Consider the following 24838-nt stretch of genomic DNA (forward strand, 5'->3'; position numbering starts at 1 on the left):
TTGAACCAACCCACTAGGCTGGCAATGTGATGGATCCCGTGATCTTGTATAGAATGCCCTTTATATACCAAGATATGAAGACCCGTGTACACTAATGCATAGATCCAACATGCTTTTCCCTGTTTGATTTTGTTTATAAGATCCCTAAGGGCCAGTAGGGTTGTGATATGTTCTGTTGAAAAATCTGCTATAAAACATAACTGAACATTTGGAACATGTCTTTAAATATGCAGTACGTTAAGAACGTTTGTATTGCGCAATTTGATATCATTCCGTTAAGGCGAACAGGCTTTACTGCTGACATATGGAAGCGATTGGTCTAAATATCTAAAGGTTTCTTGGTATCAAACTTGGTTCGCGCCAAAAAAAATTTATGCAAGCAATAAGCAATATACTGCACAGCTATGTGTTTAAAATTCACACTCAGCAATACATGACACAGTGTGTTAGCATATTTAAATCCGTTTGAGGCACGCATATCTGATATTAAAAAAATCTACTGAAAAATACAATTACATGTTCCTGGTTGGGAGTTATGCGCCATAAAGGCTTGTAGAAAAAACTTTTTTTTTTTTTTTTTTTTTTTTTTTTAACTAAACGCAATAGTTTTGTAACTTGTGAAAAAAAAAAAAAAAAAAAAAAAAAAAACAGCCCAAGGTATAATGTTACTGTGATCATTCTTTTTAAAAGCAGCATGGAAAATCTACGGCGCGGAGTGTGTTTCCCCGCAGGGCAGTTTGTTTGCTAATGGTACAATATACTATAGCCAGGCAACCGAGTTTCTTCTGGCAAGGGAGACCCTAACAACGCGAAGCACAGGAACACTGGATCTGAGACACCAGGGCCTTCATTATGACAGCCGGACAGATAAGAGAAACGACCAATTTAAAACACGCGAAAGCGGATCATTTTGTCAGAAATTCAACAGTCAAGGTAAGCGGGTGAGCAAGCTGGAAAACAAAAAGACCGTTGCCTTTCATGACCTGTCAAAGGAGATGACCCGATGATTAGAAAATATATCGCATTCCAGTAAGGTTTGTTTAATTTGTGGCAAGAGAGTTTTGCCCTATCATAATCAGCCACTGTTCACATAATGTATTTATTACGTCATAGAAAGCAACCTTAGAAAGTAAACAGAAACGGTAGCCACTGGCAGTAAGATGTACCGCCTGCATTATTGACAATGTACCGTTTGGATTTGAAATGACGTACCAAAAACTACAGGCACGGTTTTTTTTTATAAATACCTTTCATTTATTTACTTATTGGAATTTATACAACTGTCGCATTTTTATTCTAAAATACGTTCTTAACAGGACCGGAGTTGTCCAATCAAAATACAGTACATTCAAAATGTGCATATAACCTACAGTTACTGTAGAGTATGTACACTATAGCTTGTCTTATTAATAGTCGCTTGGAGTTTTTGAGATGATGCCAGTTTTCTGTTCGTTTTAAAAAGAAAAACACGTTATGTTCCTGCCGTTGTTTTGTTGCACTTGTGGAGCTCAGCTTAAGGTTTTATGTTTAAAATCCCCAGATCCCAGACATTCTCAAGCTGTAAAAACATTTTCTAAGTGAAGTACTTAAAAAGGGAAAGCAGCTATATGAAGCCTTGAGTAAAAAAAAAAACAGTGCCAAAAAAACAGTGATTCATTTTGGCTTCATGTGCAGGTCTGGAGTGGTGGAAGGTAGTTGGGAAATACAGTTAGATGGCCTGCATTATGGGCTGCAAACGTTTTCCAGCAGGGCCTATGCACATTTTAAGATAAGTGAGAGCTGGTCTAGTTCCAGAGTACAGGACAGTGTTCAAGGACACAAGGCTCACTGAAGGAATGCACTTGTTGGCTCTGAGCTGCTCTGTTTTTTAGGCACAAGGAGAATAGATAATAAACAGCTTGTTTTCTTAAATAAATACTGTACTTTAGATAGCATTTGTAGCTTGAAATGGAACATTGACATTTTGTTTTTACCTATCTTGCTATTTTACTTCCCAGAATAACTCTGAGCAGTTCTATGTACCTCTGTAATGTTCCAATATGGTGCAGTGTGGGGTCAGCGATGGCCCACCTAGTGAATGCACTACCGCATGGAGGGCAGGTGAGTCATGCTTGCTGGCTCAGTTCAGGGGTCAGGAGTTGCCGATCTTGGCTGGGACCCATAACCACCTATATGTTTGAAGAAAATACTCTTTCAGTATTACTATAGACCTTGTAAGTACAAATCACTGAGAAATCACTCAGTTAAAACTAGTTAATAACCGTTTTATCAGTTACTGTCAGGAGACGAAAGACACCTGTACATTACCATGAACGAGATCATTACAAAGACAGCATCAATCAGCGCTATGCACAAGATAGACAATAACTATCTTGTTGTTACACTGTTGTTTCCAAACAATTGCCCAGTGATTACTGTGTAACCGCGAAGATTGTGAATGCCTTGGAGTTCGTGTTGAGTACTCACTGCGGATGCAACGCATTGACTTGACTTCCTTTATCTTTACAGAACAGCCCTAAAGTCAAAGGCTTGGACCGAAGCGGTTGGTGGAGAAGCACAATCAAAGTAGGTTTAATTAGTTTTGATTAGGAATCATGGTAAGACAGAACCATGTGGAGAAACCACGGGTTTGTGAAATGAATTTAGATCTGGAATGCTGCATTTCTGCATACTTATGTTGTGTACCCTCCACAAGGAAATCCCTCATTTCAGAGTGTGTGCTTAGTGTTGACAGGGGTACAGTGTGCACACTGAGACTTCCTTTATTCCAGGATTCAAATCAAATCACATCTCCTTGAAATCATTCAACACTGCAGTTCATTAGAGATTGATGAGATGGGGGTAGTATTCTATACTGGGGACCCTTGTGATTCATCGTGCCAGCAGAACTCTCTGATGAATATAATAGCCAGGCAGTACACTGCAGCCCATTTAATTCCACATACACTTCCTGGTCACTTTATTAGGACCTGTACCTAATATCAAGTTGAGCCCATGTCTGCCCTGATCACAACATGGCATAGCCACAAGGTGCTGGAAGATGTCTCGAGGGGTTAACCCATTATCACACCTCTTTTGAATGCTGTTTGATTTTCTCCTCCTTTGGTAGACAGCTTGAAATTGTGCTGCTCCCACACATTCACAGTGCTGCAGGAACCACATGTCACATGACACAAGCAACCTAATTTACATCTCTAATTCAGGATGTTGCCGTATCCAGTCGGCTAGGCAGATCCCAATGTATGTATGTATGTTGAGTTTGTAGTTTTATTTTTTATTTGATTTAGGAATCACCTATTCCTGGAACCTATGAAATCCGAGACTTTATCAGAGAGGCTCAGCTGAATCCAGTGAAGCAGACATACTGCTTCAAGGGTGAAGGCAGGAAGAAGGGTGTTGGTGCAGCCCGCAAAGGGGACCTCCTGTTGCCTGGTGCCTACTCCTACACTGACTGCATCCAGCTACTAGAGAAACAACAAGTCACCTACTCCTTCAAGAACTGCTCCAGGAAAGATGCCTTCATGCTGGGCTATAGAGACAAGGTAAAGACACATGCAGCCTCCTCTTTAAATGTTTGATTAAATACATGGAGAACTACCTGAAAGTAAGGCATGCATACACTTTATTTAACCTAGCATTGGGCCAGGTATCATTTTTAAATTGAAAATACATTTTGTTACAAAAACATGCTTCTTTCAAAACTGCGCGTTATGCATGCAATGCAAAGGAAAGAACACACGAAGGTTAAGATTTAGAGGTTGAGGGTCCCCAAGTGGCTCACCTGGTAAAAGCACGGCTGTGTGGTGTGCAGAGTGTGTCATACAGTCAGGGGAGTGCAGGAGTACCTGAGTGGCTCACCTGGTGAAAGCACAACTGTGTGGTGTGCAGAGTGTGTCATACAGTCAGGGGAGTGCAGGGGTACCTGAGTGGCTCTCCTGGTGAAAGCACGGCTGTGTGGTGTGCAGAGTTTGTCATACAGTCAGGGGAGTGCAGGGGTACCTGAGCGGTTCATCTGGTAAAAGCACGGCCGCATAGTGTCCCTTATCTTCACTGGGGATTCTGGAGGGAGCGTTGCAGGGTCCTTGGTGCTCCTTTGGGTTAGGGAGGCAAAACTACAAGGCAGTCCTCCAGAGGCTGTTAGCTTGCTTCGGTTAAGAAGAGGAATCAGGCTTGGTCATGGGATTGGAGGATGCCCACTGAACCTTTAATTCCCCTGAGCTATGTGGGCAATTGCTGCAGTGAAGAGAAAAAGTTGTTTGACATTCTAAATTGAGAAGACAATCCAGGGTAAAATAATTGGGCACTTTGCATTTAAACTCTTTTTTAGTCATTTCAGTGTATGCATAGTGATTGTTAGTACAGTAGTCTTCGGCTACAAGAACACCCCTCAGGTGTTTACTTACTCGATAAGTAAAAGCAAAACAATAGGCTAGTGTATGTTAATAAACTATAATCAGACGGTAACAGACAAACTAACGTTAATAAAACTAAAGCAAAACAACATGGTCAGAAAGCTTAAATCGTTATGTACTATGAAATTAGATAGCAGGGGTGTTTAGGGCTCTCACAATGGCAGAGGCAAAAATAATGGCAGTTACTTTGGGTTGACAATGTTAATAAACTAGCTGTTGAACTAAATTAACACAGCCCCAATACACACTAAATTAACACCTCACCCCTACACACTAAATTAACACAGCACCACTACACACTAAATTAACACAGGACAGCTAGACACTAAATTAACACAGCACCCCTACACACTAAATTAACAGAGGACAGCTACACACTAAATTAACAGAGGACAGCTACACACTAAATTAACACAGCACCCTTACACACTAAATTAACACAGCACCCCTACACACTAAATTAACACTGGACCCCTACACACTAAATTAACACAGCACCCCTACACATGTTACAAAGTGCAGCAGCTATATACAAGACATGCACATTGTTAACAGAATGGTGAAGCAACTTGCTAGAACAGGAAACACCAAATTGCTCGAAGACTTGTGTCTGATTCTGTTTTTTTTTTTCAAGAGCTTGAACAATTTCCAACTGTTTATTTATATAGGTCATTTTGTAGAGATTAAGTGCACTCGTGGAATTAAGAATACAAAACAATTGAATCAGTACATTTACATGTCACTTTTCTGTGTTTACATGATTAACGATAGCAAATCTAATTAGAGTTCAACTGTACACATGGACTGAAGTTTTCGGAAAACTCAGGATATTTTTGCATGCAAAGTAGTGTAGTAGCCTAAGTATGATTTGAAGACTGGACATTTCTACTATAGACCGGAAACCAATCCAATATAGTGCTTTACTGAAGTGTCAGGTCTTAATTTCAAAGATTACTGTCCTATACCTCTATTCAGATTCCCCACAATGTGCAATCAGCCTTTCCAACAGCTCATCCTGTTCTATATTACCAGTTTCTTTTGCAGACATTGTTTTAAATTCTCACATCATTTTAAAGCTGAAAAACATTTGCTGCTTCAGTATGGGCTATTAACAAATACATACAGACTTTAACAAATGTATTACTTTATCCCTAACTAGACAAATGGATGCATGCAGACTGACTGCAGATTAGTATTATTTTCTCTGTTTTCTAAAACCACAGAGGCATTTTATGTATCTGTTTCAGGACATGAATACCTCACCGTGCCAGTACGACATGTTACCAAAACCAGTGGCCAGGTTGCCTTGTAGGTAAGTGAGTTTGGATATTAATATTGGTTTCATTGTACTAGTTATTACAACTATGATCATTTTCTGAAGCCTAAACCAACTTGAAAATGTTACTCCTTCATTCCCTCAGGCATGCAAACTTTCGATCCACAGTTCTACGATTCCCCACTATCTACTTTGTTCCTGTGAGTATTTCTGAGTTCATTTTTCAACTGCCACAACATCACTTACCATTTTTTGGATATAAAAAAAAATAAGTCTACTTTTTTTTTGTTCAAAATTAAGCAGATCTCCTCAGCAGGTCTAACTTCTTATTAAAAAATGGCATGTTCATCATCCAAAAAAATGGGATTGTCTGTTTTGTTTTCAGTACAATATCATCACTTTATCTTGAAATAAATAACATATAGAGTACTGATGCCCATAGAGTGCTGGTGTCCCTTTCTATGACAACAGGGCAGAAACACACCACATTACCTGTTCTGATGACAGAGGTGCCCTGATAAGTTTCTCACAGTTAAAGCACAGCAAGGTGTAATACAGCATATTGAAAGTAAGGTGAAGCATAGGTGTAAGCATTGTAATGACCAGCGAGGTACAGTAAAGCACATTAATAAACCAGGCAAACCAGGGTAAACTATGGTAAATACATAGTATAACCATGGTCAGCAACTCAGCACAATCAGGATTCAAACCTGCTTTCTCCTGTTCATCTGACCCTTTTCTCTTTCACTTTTGAAGTTCGTTTTCTGCACTTATCATATTAGCGCTGTTCATAAGAGTGTATGCTGTAATTCATGCTCTGCTTATTTCCCCACTGATAAAACTCTGATGGTTTTAATCCTCAAAATGTTTCCTCAGTATCTATAATTCATACCAAGGGATCCATTTTCCCATTAATGCTAAATAGATCCAAAGTTTATGCAGGTCATTTAAGTATAATGCCTAGTCAAAACACTTTTGTTCACTGCAAATTCCAGAAAGAAAGTAGTCAAAGCGGCCTAAACTCACATCTAATGAATCAGTTAATACGCCTTTGGTTTTGTGGGCAGGGCTCTGCCAGTTGCGTAGTAGATTCTGCTGCAGCATTGTGCATGGGAAAGCATGGAGTATTGCCAGCCCGATGCAGCCATCGATTTGAAGTGAAAAAGATGTTTGTGGGTCATGTTGCCTTTTCTCTACAGCTGTTTATGCCTGACGTAAAATCAATGAGTGTTCGATGGGATTTATTAGGAAACAGCAGTCTATACAGTACTCACTTCACAATCCCGTCTTATCTCCCTGATAAACAGTTTCACTTGATTAGTGCCTGCCTCCACTTGCGTTGTTCAGTTAGGTATTGCTCCTTTTCACGTGAATGTGCCAGTGAGCAATGCTGAAGCCATTGTTGTTTAATCAGTGTGTGTACGACATTGCTTAATCTTCTTGAAAACAGAGCAAGAAAATATCCATTTCCTTTATATAAAACACATTATAATTTCCTGCAGAATAACCACTGCAGTGTCTGTTGCTGACTTTGTAAACCTGTGACCTTTTATTTAAAACACCTCAGTCAAGTTAATTGACATTCTTTTACTAGTTGCTATGGTGTGTTGTGGGTTAAACACTGTTACAAGTTGCTTGGTGAAGCGTGTTGAAAGTGTTTATCCAGATCTTATTTTAGCTTTATATTTATGTCACACTAAAGTTCTGTGTTTGCTGTTTATAAAAGCACTTTAGGTGTTAATATTAGAGGTGGTAACCTACCTTTTATAAACACGCAACTGTGTTGGAATTGTCAAATATGGGGATTCAAATTTCTGCTGGAGCAGCACTGGTAACACTAAAACAGCACTCCATCTCTAAAAATACTGCAGAAGCACAACAGCTTACAACAGATCTGTGCATTTCTTTATGAGCTTATAATTACCCAAATGGGTAGTCTGTGTATTTCATAGTAGGCACCCAACTCTCTATTTTCTACCTCTAGTTCTTCTTCGTAAAGAATACAAAAGTCTAGTCCTCAATGCTTTCTTTGCTGGCCAGTCCCATTCTAGTTAGAACTCTGCTGTGCCGTCCTACTGTACTGAAACAGAAAGATCAATGACACATAGACACAGACACACTGTTCCTTTAAAGTACAGATCCGCATAGATGCAGTTTTATCCTTGCAAATGCAAACCTGCAACGTAGCTTTCCTGCGGGGTCTTGCTCAGAGTGATGATAATTTGGCCCATGGTACTCATACAGCAATTGTAAGGTAGGGGGTTGTGAAAAGGAATCTCATCCACTTACAGTAGTTGCTACATCTTTAAGCTAAGCTGTCAAGCTTGTTCTCAGCCAGCAGCAGATAAGAAAAGTGAGCTGCTTAGTAAAAGGAGAAAACAGGTCAAGTTGATCAGTTTAATTAGCAGAGATGAAGCGACCTGCTGTCCTGTATAATGGTATCTTCTTGCAGAGCTACAGGTTCAACGGAACATAAGAAGGAACTAGACAGTTGGGGGACAAGGGAAAGTGACCCGATAGCTTGGTAGGGGAGTAGGGGTGTGTATGGTCCCTCGGTTAGGTCACGGAAATCAAGTCTCTATTCTTTTTTAAAGAAAGGAACATGAGAATAGTTCTTTCTGTGCTATTTCAGGCACACTGCCTGGATGCACCGTGGGGGGGATGAATCTGAAAATAGTGAGAAGCAATTAGTGTTCAACACTTTGAACCTCAGGGAAATGAAGGAGGTGGAAGGAGGTGAACCAAGCACAACGATCAGAGTGAAAAGTTAAACAGTGCGGTGTGTGTAACTAACAAGCAGAAAAACAGTGCTCTGGGCTGAAACACACTGACATGTAATGCTCCTTTAGTAAATACTGGGATAAAGAGATCAGAGCTAACAAAATCGTTCCCTCAAAACATGCTTTGACCCAGAAGACACTCCCGAGGGGCAATGACCTGGGACATGCATGTGTAACTGATTTCCTGAGAACAAGGCGTGGAAACTTCCTTTAACATACTGCAGATCTACGTGTTTGAAAATGATAATACTTGCTATATCATGTTTGCAATTAGTTTCTTTTAAAACTGCACGTTTGAGACCTACAGTAAGTAGCCAATTTTAGAGCGGAACAGGGAAGAGTTACAGAATCATTTTACAATCCTCAGCTGCATTCACTTTGATAGCAGGGTCATTCTCTGGGTAAGTCCTGTATAATAATGTTGCTTTCATGCTAAAGTATGGGTGTTTCCAGTGCCTGTATAGGTTTAACAGCATTAGTACTTCAATACAGTAATACAAATGGTTATCATATGCTTAGCCTTCAGGCTATAAAACGCAAAAAGCTAAAGCACCCACTGCTACGTTCTAGAACATTCAATATATCACTGTCTACAGCTAATGTATGAATCCTATACCTCATAGCAATGCATCAATATAAAAGAGATGTTATATGCAAATATATGCTTACCTTCCAGTATATGGAAGTGTAGTGTAGGATATAATGAAAAATGAGAACTGTCTTCAAAAGGCAGAGACTTGACTTCAAGTTTTTCAGAGATCTTCATCATCTTGGCTGTTAAGTCGCTGACCATCAAAAATCCCCATTTCATTGACCAAAACCAGTGAGTCATCTCCAACACTGCCTGTACTACAAGCAGGTGAGAACGAGGTTATAAATCGGTGCACTGTATATATAAAGTTACAGTTTATACTTTAAATGATTTTCTAACATATAGCTCTAATTCAGATATGTCAATATTGCAATCTCTTATAAACTGCAATTCTATTTTACTTCATTGATATACACAGAAGGCAAGAAGCTAATTTTTATTATTATTATTAATATTAATTGAACATTAAAACTTAAGACTGTTCATACATTTACTTAATATTATTATATTTGGTTTCTTATTTATTTAAATACTTTTGTTTTTTCTTTCTATAATCAAACCTAGTTTGATTGCTTCTGGCATATTAACTGTGCTCCATAGATTCTGTCTATAGATAGATAATATTTTCTACTGGTTGTATGTTCTTTAAAATACATTACAGTCATTACAATATTTGTTGCAGTTTCACAAATGTTCAATTTGTTTCCCAAAGATCAGCCTGCTTCCAGTAGTTGTGACAGTCTTGGGTCAGTTTCTGCTCACGGGTGTGGGTGACAGTCTTTAAAAACCTGGTACCTGCAAAAACTTAAATCTTGTTAGCTGGGCTCCCATCTCTGCATTCTCATTCCCATCATCAGTGGGAAAACACATTTTAACTGAATCTGGGTCCATCAAAGAACCGCACACCCTTGCAACCGAGGCCTTCCATGCAAAAGGATCTAATGACTTATAGCACAAAAGGGACGTGCCAGAATCGTCTGTGTCAGCATAGTCTGACCTAAAGTCTTACAACTTCTCCCAAGAAACAACCACTCCAAACAGGAAACTCAGTTTCGTTGTCTTACTGTACATTACTCAGTTGGGGGTATATTTATAAAAGAGAGAAGGTGCTGTCTATAGGATTTTAAAGGTATCATTTAAGATTACAGTTACATATTAGTTCTGGTTTTCAGTGTCCTCTCAAACATACTACACACCTTTTCAATTAAGGCTTGCAGGAAGGTCTGGAATGACAAAAACTGCTGTGCTTTTAACATCACTTTGTCTGGCATGGTTGAGAAACAGCAGCACCCTGAAGGAGTTTTTCACAGATAGAGTATCTTAGGATCAGCCCTGTTTGATTACAGCCTAACGTATGCTAGAAACATCAGCACGACTCCCATTCATTCCTCTCTAACCACAGGTAAGGAGAAAGCCGTTTGAAGCAGCGGCTGCCAAGTCAAAAGTTCATATGCATAGCTTCTTTCAACGCAGAGGAAATGTACTGCAATTAAGAAATTGTTTGAGAAACAAAGTAGAGTGTAAACTTTATAAAATGAAATCCGTCTGGTTTCCATTAACTGCAAGGACACAGACTTCAAGTGGCAGACACAGTAACGTCAGTCTGGGATACTGACGTGACAGAGGGTTAGGAATCGGATTCTGTTAATAAAAGCAGGAGCGTTTAACCTTCTGGTAGTCATTAGTACCATATGCTAATTAAAGTCTCAGAGCTCCATAGCAGTTGAGCAATTGTTTTAAGATATGAGTGCAGCACAGTGTCTGTTGTATTATTATCTGGCCTGCATGCTGGTATTGAGGGTAGCTCACAATTTCTTAACATGTTCAGTCTTATGCAGTAAACTTGCAGCTGAAACTGTTAATCGTCATATTGTGGATTTTTGTGTTTAGTCCCCTGAGCTGCTCACACATGGAAAATCAGTGTCTTGGAAGTTTGCAAATAAAGAGGGACAGAGGCTGTGAAGTGTTCACAACAGTAACTACTGTATTTCTTGATGATAAGAAATGTGGATTATTTATTGCTGCTTTTACTTATAATGCCTGTTATTTATTTATTTATTTATTTATTTATTTAATCGATGCATGACAACAGTTTCTTAGCACTGTAATCAGTAAAGTATATTTATAGTAAAACAATTGTATTTATTTATTTATTTATTTATTTATGTTTAGCTTTTCTCAAAACAAAGAGATGGGAGTAGGATGCAGTGCAATAAAATGTTTGCACTTTACGGGGGAAAGATATATATTTGTAATAACATAGTAATAACATGGTAACTACCTGTGGAATAAGTGTGTATAGTAATGTCCTTGTAATTATAAATGTGTTACTGTGTAAAAGCAATGGCCATTGGCAGTCACCCAGTTCTTGCAATGTAATGACATGGTTATTCATGATCGGTACTCTATAGGTGCTGCCAATCAAATCAGCCCTGAAGGAAATACAGCAACTCTCTGTTTGTGCAAAAAGTGTGTTAGCCCTTGTAATGTTATCCAGTATGTCTGTCGAATAGTATTCTACCCCAGTGGAGTCCAGATTCCAGTAATCCTTGTTTCCATCTGACAGTTCAAATGCATCTGTCTCCATTACTGTTGCACAAGGATAGCAATACCTGGGAATCACCAGGAGAAGGTGATAAACAGGACTGCAGAGAGGGAGATAAGTTTGTGACATGAGAATAGTGGAAAACACAGCATGAGTATTGTGTTCTCCCTTTCAGAAAGAAGGTCCCAGTCCTGGTCAGTACAGTGTGAAAAGAGAACCTCCGCCTGCTATCACGTCCTGCTTTCGTTCAGCAGTGCCCCGCATGGTCACAGCGCGCAGTGTGAGTATCTCGCAGCCTAGCCAGCTTTCCTAGTTTTATTAATTCGGTTCTGACTTAATGACAGGAAGGACGGCCCTATTAAGAGGATGCTGTGTGTCTGTGGACGGTTTCTTCTGTTACACAGGCCTCTTTAACCCCTATGAGGCACAGCACCAAGCAGGTTTGTAAATACAGCGTGTGAACATACGATGGAGCATTCAGTGGAGCTTTCTAAAACCAATAGTAAAAATTATATATAAAATACACTCTTTTAAAGTGTTTGCAATTATGTATGGTTCAGGGTTCTGTTCTCCAGTTAATACAATTGCTCTCTAGGTTGCATTCATGCCACAAAGTGTGAGGCACCTGGCATCAGGCTTATGAAACAGGGCAGGCTGGGCGCGAACTGGCATTTCTGCATTCGTGGTTTTAGAGATTTTAACCTCATCTCATCTCATGGACAGAATTTGTAACAGCAGTGAATTACACAACACAGCCCAGTGCTCTTAGGCTAACAGCTAACGGGTAAAAAGAACACAATGGAGAAGACCTCCTCCTCAGGGAGAATTTCAGCACTGTTTTTATATTTGCTTTACTCACATTTCTCTGAGCACTTGACACATGTCCACTGAGAATCTGTGGCAGGCTTGTTTAAACAAGAGGCTGTGCAGCGCAGAGTGAAGCTTGAGGAACCTGGAAGAAATTCCCTAAAGGAAAAGGAAACAACTGTACCATGGAAAGCAACATGGAAGAAATCCCAGCCAGGTGTCTTTCTGGTGGTATGATAGGAGAAAAGAGCTTTACAGTCCCCGAACCTTTCTGAAGAGATTCTCATTCTCAACAGTATAAGAAGATAAAGGTCTAACATTGTATCTACCCTTGGGATTTGTTGATTTTATCTCTGCACCCCAACCGTTTCTTCCCCCTATAATCACTAAAGTTCAGTTTTTTTTTTTTTTTTTTATTATTCATAATTTTTTTTGCTGCACTTATAACATTTTATTAACAAAGAGATATGAGTCAGAAGTTGTACTGAAAAATACAGTATGGTACCAGGTACCAAGATGCCCTATTTAACACATTAAAAACACAGTAGGAGAGGTTTATTAAAGGAGTAGTGAACCAGCAGCAATGTCTACTAGAAGCCCATTACTTTACCTTTGCTGTATCCCGTGTTGTCTCTACCACGGTCATGTGTGTTTCAACATAATCCTGATTGCTTTGCTAAATCAGAGGCATGCGTTTCTCTTACTTGGGAGCGTTCCCCAGGAGAACGAGAATTTCTAGCATGAGCATCGTAGTGTATTGCTCCCTCCTGCAACAATGCTGGTGCAAAATGTAAAAAGTAAATGCTAAATTGTAGAATATTACATTTTTATGTTCAACTTTTGAAGGCATTCTATTTTCACCATCAGTGAATAATCAAGCAAAATAAAAAGAATAAATGTAGAAAATAACAACAGACACATGAATTGTCCCCTTCTTGTACTGGACAGAGTGATCTTTAGCAGAAATATTTCCGATCTTTGATGCAGCTGTCTAAAAGACAAATTTTAAATAAAAGCGTGCAGCACTATGCAATGTGTGTTCAATTCCTGGAAGCAAACTAACTAAACCGACTTCCAGCAGTGTAGCAGGTACTGCATCAATAAGGCAAATGTTTGCTGTATTTATTTTTAAGTAAGACAAAATACACACAGTGCCTTGCAAAAGTATTCAGACCCTTCCCATGGTGTCTCATTTTGTGAAATTACAAAATGATCCATAAACATTTTTTAAACGTAATATTTTATTCAAAACTTGAATGCTCAAATTGAAGACTTCTAAGGGTAAGATAAGTTACAGTAAATGTCAGCAAAAACTAAAGAGAAAAAACTGAAATATGTTGATTGCATAAGTATTCAGACCCGTCAACTCAATATTTGGTGGAAGCACCTTTAGTAGAAATTACAGCCGCAAGTCTTTTTGGGTAAGTCTCTACCAACTTTGCACACCAGCTTGGTGCAGTTTGTGTCCATTCTTCTTGGCAGATTTGCTCAAGCTCTCTCTAGTTGCTTGGGGATCGCTTATGGACAGCGGTTTTCAAGTCTTTCCACAGATTCTCAGCAGGATTCAAGTCAGGACTTTGACTAGGCCACGCAAGAACATTCACTTTCTTATTCTTAAGCCACTCCAGTGTAGCTTTGGCTTTGTGCTTTGGATAATTGTCCTGCTGAAAGGTGACTTTTCAACCAAGTTTAAGTCTTTAGCAGACTGAAACAGTTTTTCCTCTAGTATTTGCCTATACTTTGAGCCATCCATTTTTCCTACAAACCTTACAAGCTTTCCAGTCCCTGCTGAGAAGCATCCCCATAGCATGATGCTGCCACCACCACGCTTGACTGTAGGGATGGTGTTGACTGGGTGATATGCTGTGTTGGGTCTGTGCCAAACGTAACGCTTGGCATTTAGACCAAAAAGTTCCAGTTTGGTCTCGTCTGACCACAACACCTTTTGCCACATTTTTGCAGGATCACTCAGGTGCTTTGCTGCAAACTCCATGCAGGCTTTGAGATGGCTTATTTTTAGTAATGGCTTCCTTCTTGCCACCCTGCCATACAGGCTACTTTTGTGAAGTGTTCTGGATATTGTTGGCTGATGCACATTTTCTCAGCCATTGAACTCTGTAGTTCTTTCAAAGTTGTCGTTGGCCTCACAGTGGCATCCCTCACCAGTTTCCTCCTTGCCCGGCTGCTAAGTTTGGAGAGACAGCCTGATCTAGGCAGTGTCTGGGTGGTACAATGCAACTTACATTTCTTGATGATTGAGTAGACTGTACTCACAGGGATATTCAGAGACTTTGATATTTTTTGGTACCCTTCTCCTGATCTGTGCTTTTCAATGACTTTATTCCTGACTTGCTTTGAAATCTCCTTGGTCTTCATGGTTGAGTCTTTGCTTGAAATTCACTACCTGAGCAAGGAACCTCACAGAGGCAAGTGTTTTTATTCTGAAATCATGAGAACCACTAATATTGCACACAGACAGAGGCCATTCAACTAATTGTGTGTCTCGTTAAGGTCATTTTGTGCACCTGAATTAATTTAGGTTTGCCACAGCAAAGAGTACTTATGCAATCATGACTTTTCCATTTTTATTTCATATTAATGATCTATTTACTTCTTTCTTTTTGTTTTTGTGTTGAGTAGGTTGTGTATATATTAATTCCTACTTCGAAGTGTCATGACTGCAAGCTTTGAAGCAACAAAATGTAAAAACTGTGAGAGGGTCTCAATACTTTTGCAAGGCACTGTATATTTATATACATACTAGGGCCATGTTCGAAGGTTTGAAGGTTCGTTTGCTAGGTGTTTGAAGGTTCGTTTTTTTTTTTTTTTAGTAGTCGCCAATTGATTTTTACCCTGATTTTCTCCCAATTTGAAATGGCCAATTGTATTTAGGCTCATCTCACCACTTCCACTCCCACGCTGACTCAGGGGCGGCGAAGACGAACACACGCTGTCCTCCGAAACATGTGCACTGTCAGTCGACTGCTTCTTTTCACTCTGCAGGCCCGCCATGTAGCCTACCTAGAGCTACAGCGTCGGAGGACAATGCAGCTCTAGGCAGCTTACAGGCAAGTCCACAGGCGCCCGGCCAGTCTACAGGGGTTGCTGGTGCGCGGTGGTCCGAGGACAGCCTGGTCGACCTAAGCCCCCTCTCCCCTGGGTGGTGGTCGGCCAATTGTGCACCACCCCCTGGGAACTCCCATCCACAGTTGACAGTGGAATAGTCTGGACTCGAACCGGCGACCACCGGATGCGCCACTCAGGAGTCGTCAGAGGTAGTTTTAAACCTTTGTAGGTTCGTCAAGTTGCATTCACGTTGCATTCATTAAATGTTTTTTTTTATTTCTGTTAACAGAAACTGTTTGACAGTGTGTTGATGCTATAAAACACACAATAAATGTCACTCATGTGTACAATTTGATCTTCTGATTTGTATAATGCATATTACATAAACAAAAGTTGTATTAAAATTCACTACCAAATCGTTATACGTAGCAGCTCTATATGGTGCAGCTGCCGGGTATGGAGTAGTGTATATTTCTTAATTTGCCATCCTGACAGCAAAGAGTTGTATGGCGTAAGCTGTATTGAAAGATGTGTCTCGAAACCCCTCTGCTGTTAAGGATTTTTTGTTAATTGCCCAGGCGACCAAAAAAAAAGTTGAATGCAAACTGCTCAAACAACTGCAGATGTATCTTGGAGGCACAACCAATCTCTAGGGTCACTTGGCAAGTGTAAGTTCATATTATTATTAGTATTATTATTCATATTTTTAGTAGTAGTAAAATTTGACTGTGACGGATAACCTGCTTGGAACGGTGACTGTTAAATAAAGCTTTGTTTTGCCTCAGTCCACTGCAGTTGGTGCTGCTGTAGTGCAAGCTTATAAACTGGTTACATGGATGCCTTTATTGTGTCGTTATTGTACAGTGGAATGTTGTTGAAGCTCTAGTTACCGTCTGTTTTATATTGACAGAAAACTCCTGGACCCGGAACGTATGAGGCTTCAAGGCAGGTGCCAACGAAGATGAAAGCAATCGCAACCATGGGCCACTTGCATGGGCTCTTCTTCCGTAATGCTTTTGAGTTTTAAATTCTATTGAAAACAGTGTCTGTGTGCGCTTTGTGACACAGCATGCTGCAGTGACATTTTAATATGTAGTTCAGTCATAGGATGGAAGAGGATATGAGTTATGGAGTTTCCTGTATTTGCTTTCCTCAGTTAGTGCTGGGACAAATATTTAAAGATGTGAATAAAAACTGCTTCAAATGTATTCAGAGACAAAACGTACCATGTTCTTTCTTGATCCTGTAATGGAGTTTAAAGTTGACCATGTCAAAAAGATATCACGCAAAAAAAAAAAAAAATCAGTGCATCAGTCTGATAAAAGAACCACATTAATTCTACTGTGCACAAGAGTGATTCTCTCCTTTGTTTAGAAGGGCGTTTATGGGGTACGAGTCCTGGATCAGCTTGCATGCTGTCAGGACTTTCCATCTAGTCCCTGTCACTCAGACACAGTGTGCAATGCAGCTGATGTGAAAAGAAGAATACATTGAAAGTTGATCATAGTTTTTGTGTTATTTCTATGAGGAACAGCACTATAGAGAAACTACTGGATCCTATATCTTTGTAGTAGGCCAGCTTGCATGATTTCCAGCTCTTGACACATACTTCTTGTTACTCAATGGGCTTAACCAGTGTTTGTTAAGTCAAAGGGTTAATCTTGATACAGATCAGGTTTGTGAGCTATCTTTTGTGGGGTAATCCACCAGTAACAAAGCCATGTATCTTAATTCAATATTTAAGATACAGAGATGGCAAATTAGAGAAATCTTGAAGGAGGTCTTTTCTTACCTCTTTTTTAGCAATAACTGCTCCCCTCAGTCATAATTTAATAATTTACTTGTTTTTAATAATTCAGGCTGTGCATGTAGAGCACTTTAGATACAAGAAAAAAGTTTTATCTAGTATCTTACCACTTACTGTGCTATAGATCACCCTTTCTGCAGTTAGACTTCTCAACAGCACATGGAAAAAAGACTCATTACACAGCAGTTTGAGACATTTCAGGTTTTAAAAGTATTTGCTTAATTGAGCTTAATTAAACTGATAGTAAAATGTTGAAGGGCTCAAACCTATATGAAGTTGGGGTCTTTGTTGAAATAAGAACAAAAGAACATGAGAAATGTGCGATCAAGAGGAAGAAATATTAGTCCATCAATGCTGGCTGACAAGTCGGGTCACAGCATGGTTAAGCCACCCATCCCACTCCCTCACCACTCTGTGTGAAGAAATGTATCCTACCCTCTGTCCTGAGTCTTTCTCTGGCCCCTAGACTAAAGGCATAAACCCTTTCCAAATACTGTGGTGACATCCTGTGTATTCCAGAAGCTCACAGTAGTGGGTTATTGAGTTGGCAGATGGAATTCGTCCGTACTGTATCTACCCTGAAGCTAGATTTCAATGCGTGACCTGCTAGCCCTGGAGTCAGCCAGCATCTGTGTGGCTTCCTTATGTTCGCTGTCTCTGTTAAACATGCCACTGTGTTCACTGAGATCGAGTCTCCCCTGTTTGCTCTGGGATGCTCAGAGAGGTGAGGCAGGGGAAAGTGCACACCCCTGCTGGAGGCTTCCTGCAGAGACAGTTTCAGCCCTGGCTCACGGGTGAAGCCCCAGCCCTCTGCAGAAGCACACTCATCACCTGCCACTGTGGCTTGGCAAGCTTCTCGACGGGAATTACAATCAAGCCTGTAATGGGCTCATGTCCCCTATAAATCAGCAGGTAATCTGGGTCACATCTTGGAAATGCACTGCAGGGAATCATCAGTCCGTGCATTGTGGTTTATAGAAATAATCATGTGTCTGAGCGAAGATACATCTCAGGGGGCTGTTCGTTTCAGTAAAGTATTCCTTGTGTAGAATCCTGAGCCCTGTTGACAGGTGTGTTATGATAGCTAGACAGATGATGCTCTTCTCTCGACGGTGCTGTACACATCAATGAAGCCCAAGTCAGGTGGAGGAATTGTGCACTAATGACATTCTAGACAGCTCCATCGCCTCCTTTACCTGCTTTAAAAAGGAAGGCATTTTAAATGAATAAATAATATCATATTCACAGTTGTGAATGGCCATACCATCTATTTTGTATTCGCTGAGATCGCAATGAAAACATTCTCTTTTGTGGCTAACAAACCAAAGAAACAGCACAGTGGCGAGCAGAGCTGTAGGTGTGGAAGCAGCTGATACAATCCCTGCTAGGATTCACTGAATCTCTAAATAATGCTCTTGTAAAACTATATAATGTAAAGCACTGATGCAGATGACCTCTATTGGGTCACATTACTAACATCCATTGATTTCTTTAACATCTCTTCCACTTCGGTTTCACATAATCGCTCATGCCAGTTTTGTTTTATTATTTTTGTACTTTCCCACTTTCCAATATTGCTCTGCTTCCCTGAGAAGCCTGACAGCACATTTAGCCCCAGTTCGTGTTATTACAGGTGTGAGGGAGCACCCTCACTGGGGCATGATGTTTACGATGTGTCGTGTTGCACTATGTTATATGTAACTGACTCTGGGCTGGTGTTTTTATTGTTGCGGTATGAAGCCGTGTTGGTTTAATTTCGTGTGCAGCTGAGCCACTGTGTTTTATATCATAATGGTATATTGCATAACAACAGTAACTAAAACCCTAAATACTAACGTCGAGAAAATAAATGAAATGCTTGCGTGTTTGTAGGTACTATTATGCATTGTTAAAAATACTGTGTGTGCGAGTGCACAGTATAAAAAAGAAACAAATGACTAAGGTTTTATATGTGATGTTTTATATATTTAACTATTTAAAGATATATTTTTGTTATAAAAAGAAACGGTACTAAATTGTTTAAATAAGGCTGTTAAAGTGGGTGTGGCTAGCTCTTTAAAAGGCTGTCTGTCTGTAAGGGAAAAAAAGGAGAGGACTGACTAATATGTGAATCAATGCTTAATATTATTTAAAAGAAAACAAATGCTTGTACCATAAAAACAAAAGAAGAAAAGCTCCGAGTGTCTCTGTGAACAAGGTGGACTTGTGGCTCGGACGTGTCACCCCGTTACAACAGGTTTGCCAAGGAATACACAGCTTGCTTTATCCTGACAGGTATTTCAGTTGTTGTACAATGCCCTTAAACAACACTTAACCAGCCACTTGCAACCTTATCAAACCCGATTCCCTTATCTTCTCTGAAGCTGTGATATATATGGGACTGTATGTTGAAAATGATGAAATCATGCTGAAGCACTAAGCTAATACAGAACATGAAACGGAGAGCATAAGCGTGGGCGAAACTTACAGTAGTTACCATGGCAGGCTTATTTTTATCAGGGTTTTATAAGGTAAGGCACGTTTGAAGGTGAGTTTCTATACTCCCTAGGCAAGGTGAATCATCACACATCTCTCCCAGTGTGTCTGACAGATTACTGCCAGATGAGGCTCTCATTATTTACGTTACATAACGAGGTGTCTCATTGCACAGCTTGTCTGTCTCATTCCACAACCTGTCTGTCCCACTGCACGACCTGCCTGTCCCACTGCACAGCCTGTTTGTCCCACTGCACAGCCTGTCTGTCCCACTGCATGACCTGCCTGTCCCACTGCACAGCCTGCCTGTCCCATTGCACAGCCTGTCTCTCCCACTGCACAATGTGTCTGTCCCACTGCACAGCCTGCCTGTCCCACTGCACGACCTGCCTGTCCCATTGCACAGCCTGTCCTATTGCACAACGTGTCTGTCCCACTGCACAGCCTGTCTGTCCCACTACATGACCTGCCTGTCCCATTGCACAGCCTGTCTGTCCCATTGCACAACGTGTCTGTCCCACTGCACAGCCTGTCTGTCACATTGCACAGCCTGTCTGTTCCACTGCACAGCCTGTCTGTCCCATTGCACAGCCTGTCTGTCCCACTGCACAGCCTGTCTGTCCCATTGCACAATGTGTCTGTCCCATTGCACAGCCTGTCTGTCCTGCGGTGAGAAGGAAATCTGTTGGTGTGATCATCAATATCTTAAACACTACTCCAGGCTGCAGATAAGTGATCTAGGTGCTATCTCAATACTATATTCCAATTCAGGAATCATGACATTAACGTCAAGGTGTTACTGACTGGTTTCACTGCTCTGTTTGTTTACTCTTTCATAATGAAAGTCCAGTAATTGCTCAACGCTCTTTCAGGAGCCTGTGTTGCGCTTTCTGCAATCCTCTTCGATGGGATCTACATTAATCACACTAGCTGAACGTGAGAAGGGGGCAGGGGTCTAAATAAAACTGAAAGATCCTTTGCGAGAACCAGATGGGTTATTCAGAAGCTACCCTTATACATTTCCCATAGTAAAGGCATTTCAAAGTGTAATGAAGCACAGTGAAAGCATAGTAAAGCATGGGTAAGCATTCTAAAGCACAACTTGCATACTAGTATGCATACTAAAACGCATTGCAAAATCTTTCTATCTATGGTAAATGCATCGTATAGCCATAGGAAAAGCATGCAAAAACTGCAACAATCACAACCACAATGTACTGACACTTTTATAAGATACTGCTGTTTTAATACATTGCCATTGCTCTTGCTCAGTGATTGAGTTTAATGTACTGACACTTTTATAAGGTACTGCTGTTTTAATACTTTGCCATTGCCCTCGCTCATTGATTGAATTTAATGTACAACATAGACTCACTTTGAAGTATTGCCATCACCAACCCTTAGCACTGCTTTGTCACCAATGTGGTTTTGTAAACCCTGTTCTGTAATAAGGTGTGTGAGGTAAGGCTTTACTTTAGAGTTGCAAGTAAGAGTATTATCAACATATCTTCATGGGCAACTTGTGTGAGTAGAGGTATGCATTGTTTAGGGGAAATCAACCCATTTACTCTTAAAGGTAGATTGCTTTACTAATGTAAATATAGCACATGTGACAACAGTTTCAGGAAGTGGTTAATAATCAACAAAGAACAAAAGGCCAATTCCTTATGTTTCTGGAGCCATCGTGTTCATTGTAACAATGTAACCTTTCTAAACAGCTGCTGTTCTTTGACTGCTCAATAACTGGCCTTTATGGTTTGCAAAGTGGTTCAAAGGACGCTGTGGTGACATTTTAATTGAGCCACTAATGTAATTGGAAGATCACATCAAAAGCAATTTCCAAATGTGTGCTGGTTCCATAATATTCATGAATAGTTCAAGCAGATTTTTTGTAAGTATTAGATTTCCCTGAAGTGAAATAAAAATGCAAGCCGTATCGTTCATGGATTTAATGTAATTCGCTTTGTATTTTTTGATTGCTGTAAATTATCTTATTTTTATTGCTTTGTGGTTCATTGATTTGCATTTATGCTTCCGGGCTAATTAAGCTTCAAACATAACTCAATATCATGATGAAGCATTCCCCATACTGAGCCTTGATGCAAATATGCTGCTGCCAGTATCCAATTGCATCTGCTACTTTTAAAAGAGAGGAGATAAATAAAGAATTCTTTAAAAATGTGGAGGGCAATCTCTTATATTTACACAACACCATTGCCAGAAAAACTACAAGTACGGAAAGCCTTTGAGGCCAAACAACAATGAGCTGCTTAATAGTGTACCTTCCAAGCCCTTCTCTGCACTGTCCAAGTCAGCCTTACTAGCCAGTGATTAGAAGTGATATAATGAGACTACAGGGAAATAACTCTTGATTTTGAAGCGAGATATAGCCCCTCAGCCTGGTTAGGCCTAATATTTTGTCTGTTTTCCTGTGGAGAACAGATGATGTCACATTATCAGCCCTGATCTGCTTTTTAAGGTTTGTGTGTGTGTGTGTGTGTGTGTGTGTGTGTGTGTGTGTGTGAAATAACACTAACAGTAGAATATTTAACAGGCAGGCTATTAGCAGATACAGTTAACAGATATTAAGAAAAGATATTGGCTTCACAATCAAAAAAAGAAAAAAAAAGGCTTGTGAAACAAGACTGAACAATAAAAGAATAAAGTAAAATAAAACAGAAAATAAAAACATGAAATACAATCACACTCCAGAGGCTTGAGATAACAAATAAGCCTTCAGCCAGGACTTAAACTTTGACCAACCATTCCAACCTCAAACCACTGACCCATCAATCAAAACTAATGAAATCTTGAAGCTAGATTGTCTGTGTCTTCCAGGCCCTCTGAGTAGAACAAATCCAATTTTGGAATATATAATTCCCCCTAATAGGACAAATACCCGCCGCTATCTTACTCCAAAGATAACCTGCCATGACCAGGAGTGTCTTGCTTCTGAAATGATCCAATAGCTGAACGGCTAGTATCCCCGTCAGCACAAACCAGGAGACGCGGAAATTAGATTTTATAATCAAGGAGCTGCAAAGGCCAGTCTGCACTTATGAGTTCATTTAGCCCTGCAGCCAAATGGAATCATTAAAAATCTGGTCCATTGTAAAAGTGGGCATCTGTGAAAGAAAGTGGCTGATTTCAGGCTAACTATCCCTGCTGAGGATGCATAGTCCCACTGGTTGGATGAAATATAAGCAATGTATGTACCATATGAAGGTCACACTTGTCTTGTTGAGATCAATTTTCATTATAGCACAATCCTGGGATCTATAGATGCTGTCTGTCAGCCTGTTCCCTCTTTTGTCTATTTGTCACATGTGTATGTTAGGTTACTTTTTTCCCGTGTGTTGCTATTGGTAATTATGCTGTTGTGTTCATAAAGTTCATTCAAAGTGCTGTCAGAGAACAGGTGCCATGTCTGTGTTGCTGGTGATCCATTGTAATAAAGTTATTGAATGTCAGTCACCATTTGTTTTACAACTTGCGAATAAAACCATAGAGTAGTTGCTATAAAAATAAATAAATAAATAAATAAATAATATTTGCTATTCTAAATTGAAATAGCTATAGTAAGGACAGCTAGGAAGTAGGCATTGACAGACTGCATTCAGAGTGTGTGTACAATAAGAAGGGAGATTGTCTTCCATCAAGCAGGAAAATACAAATCATATCAGAAGAGAATACATACTGGAGATCTGCAGGAAGGATTTTTATTTTTTTTTTCAGGTGGATTTCCACGAGTAGAATTTAAGGGCGGCTGCTTTTTACTTCTGGTACTTTTACGATATGATACTTGTGAGCTTTTACTCAAGTAGTTTTCTAGAAGGATACATTGACTTCATTATTTTTTTCCCAAGTAACAGTACTTTTACTCAAGTAACACATTTGAATACTTTTTCCACCCCTTATCGTATGTAGTCACATTGACCCCACTGATCAGCTGTATCCCCTACTGACTGACATGCTTTCTTGCAGCCACTAAGATGCATTGATTCCCGAAGATACTGCTTTGGGGAAAGGACTAAGGAAGTACAAGTGTAGATTTCCTGAAAATAAAGCATGGAAACCAAAAAACCTTTAACCTAATGTAGCATCAGATATCATGTTTTAAAAATGGAAATACATTTTTGCTAAAACATGTGTTTCTTTCCAAACTCCACACCTGAGATCCGTGTAGCTGATGGATTTATGGTTATTTTGTTGCTGCAATCACTTTAAGAGCTCCATTATCACGTTCTGTCCTTGGGTTGACTGCCCGGTCCAGACTGTCTCTGAGAGACTGCCCTATGCTGAAATCACAACAGGAATCTCCTGCTACAATGGGCAAATGTAACAAATTGCCCTTATACAAGAAAACCGTGGAGCTGTCAAAGATTTAACTAATGCTGGCATAATCCTAGCCACCTCTATGCTTTTCCACATGGCTGTCATTTAGCTCAGTGCAATGCTTTCTTTATGATTTTTTTTTTTTTGCAGCAGCAGCATTTAAAAAATGTCTGCTGGCGTATTTTTTATTTCAAGATTGTTTTTTATAAGCTGACAATTAAAAAAAAGAATAGTTAAAAAAAAACTTTATGTTTACTGGTACAATCCCCCTTTTTGTGATTTAAAATAAGTTAAAACATAGAGTATTGTGTGACTCTTATGATAACATTAATCCTTCCCTGTCCTCTCTGAATGTTTTTGAATACTAAAGTGTTCTCTTTTTTAAATTTTTATTTCAGTTTCTTTTACCCCTGATTTCCAACCCCATTTACAATGCCCAATAATTGTTCTCCCCGCACTGCAGCAATTCCCCACACAGCTCAGGAGAATTGAAGGTTCAGAGTGCATCCTCCAATCCCACGACCAAGCCTGCTTCCTCCTTTACACCCAGGAACTCAAGAGCGAATGTCAGCAAGCTATCGACCTCTGCAGGACAGGGCATCCCTGCCAATAGCCACCTGAGCTAACGCTGTAGCGCGATGAGGAAAAACAGTGCTCCCTCTGTAATCCTGAGTGAAAACCGGTGAACCAGCTCTCCCTATAGCTGTGCTTTTACAAGGGAGACATTTAGGGACCCCAGCTAA

At 39.9% G+C, this 24838-nt stretch overlaps 1 protein-coding gene across 3 annotated transcripts; it reads left to right on the top strand.

Annotated features, from left to right (window-relative positions):
• The first annotated feature begins 681 nt into the window (after positions 1-681).
• stpg4 (sperm-tail PG-rich repeat containing 4) lies at positions 682-16757 on the top strand. Of its 3 annotated transcripts, XM_041251388.1 has the most exons (8): positions 846-933; positions 1998-2100; positions 2509-2565; positions 3288-3542; positions 5660-5724; positions 5834-5888; positions 11781-11885; positions 16389-16757. In XM_041251388.1, exons 2-8 carry the CDS (start codon positions 2017-2019, stop codon positions 16503-16505), a joined length of 738 nt encoding a protein of 245 aa, XP_041107322.1. In that variant the 5' UTR covers positions 846-933; positions 1998-2016; the 3' UTR covers positions 16506-16757. The 3 variants fall into 3 exon arrangements, with proteins under 3 accessions (XP_041107323.1, XP_041107322.1, XP_041107324.1); XM_041251389.1 differs by lacking the exon at positions 1998-2100 and having other exon boundaries at positions 682-933; XM_041251390.1 differs by lacking the exon at positions 11781-11885.
• Positions 16758-24838: the final 8081 nt, after the last annotated feature.

This window comes from Polyodon spathula, chromosome 5, assembly GCF_017654505.1.
Source record: "Polyodon spathula isolate WHYD16114869_AA chromosome 5, ASM1765450v1, whole genome shotgun sequence".
In the NCBI taxonomy this organism is placed as follows: Eukaryota; Metazoa; Chordata; class Actinopteri; order Acipenseriformes; family Polyodontidae; genus Polyodon; species Polyodon spathula.

Excerpts from the sequence above, each read along its gene's own strand:
- stpg4 (XM_041251388.1), top strand. The coding sequence starts at position 2,017 with ATGTACCTCTGTAATGTTCCAATATGGTGCAGTGTGGGGTCAGCGATG. Across the intron at positions 3,543-5,659 it reads TGCTGGGCTATAGAGACAAG|GACATGAATACCTCACCGTG; the intron begins GTAAAGACACAT and ends TATCTGTTTCAG. Across the intron at positions 11,886-16,388 it reads GCATGGTCACAGCGCGCAGT|AAAACTCCTGGACCCGGAAC; the intron begins GTGAGTATCTCG and ends TTATATTGACAG.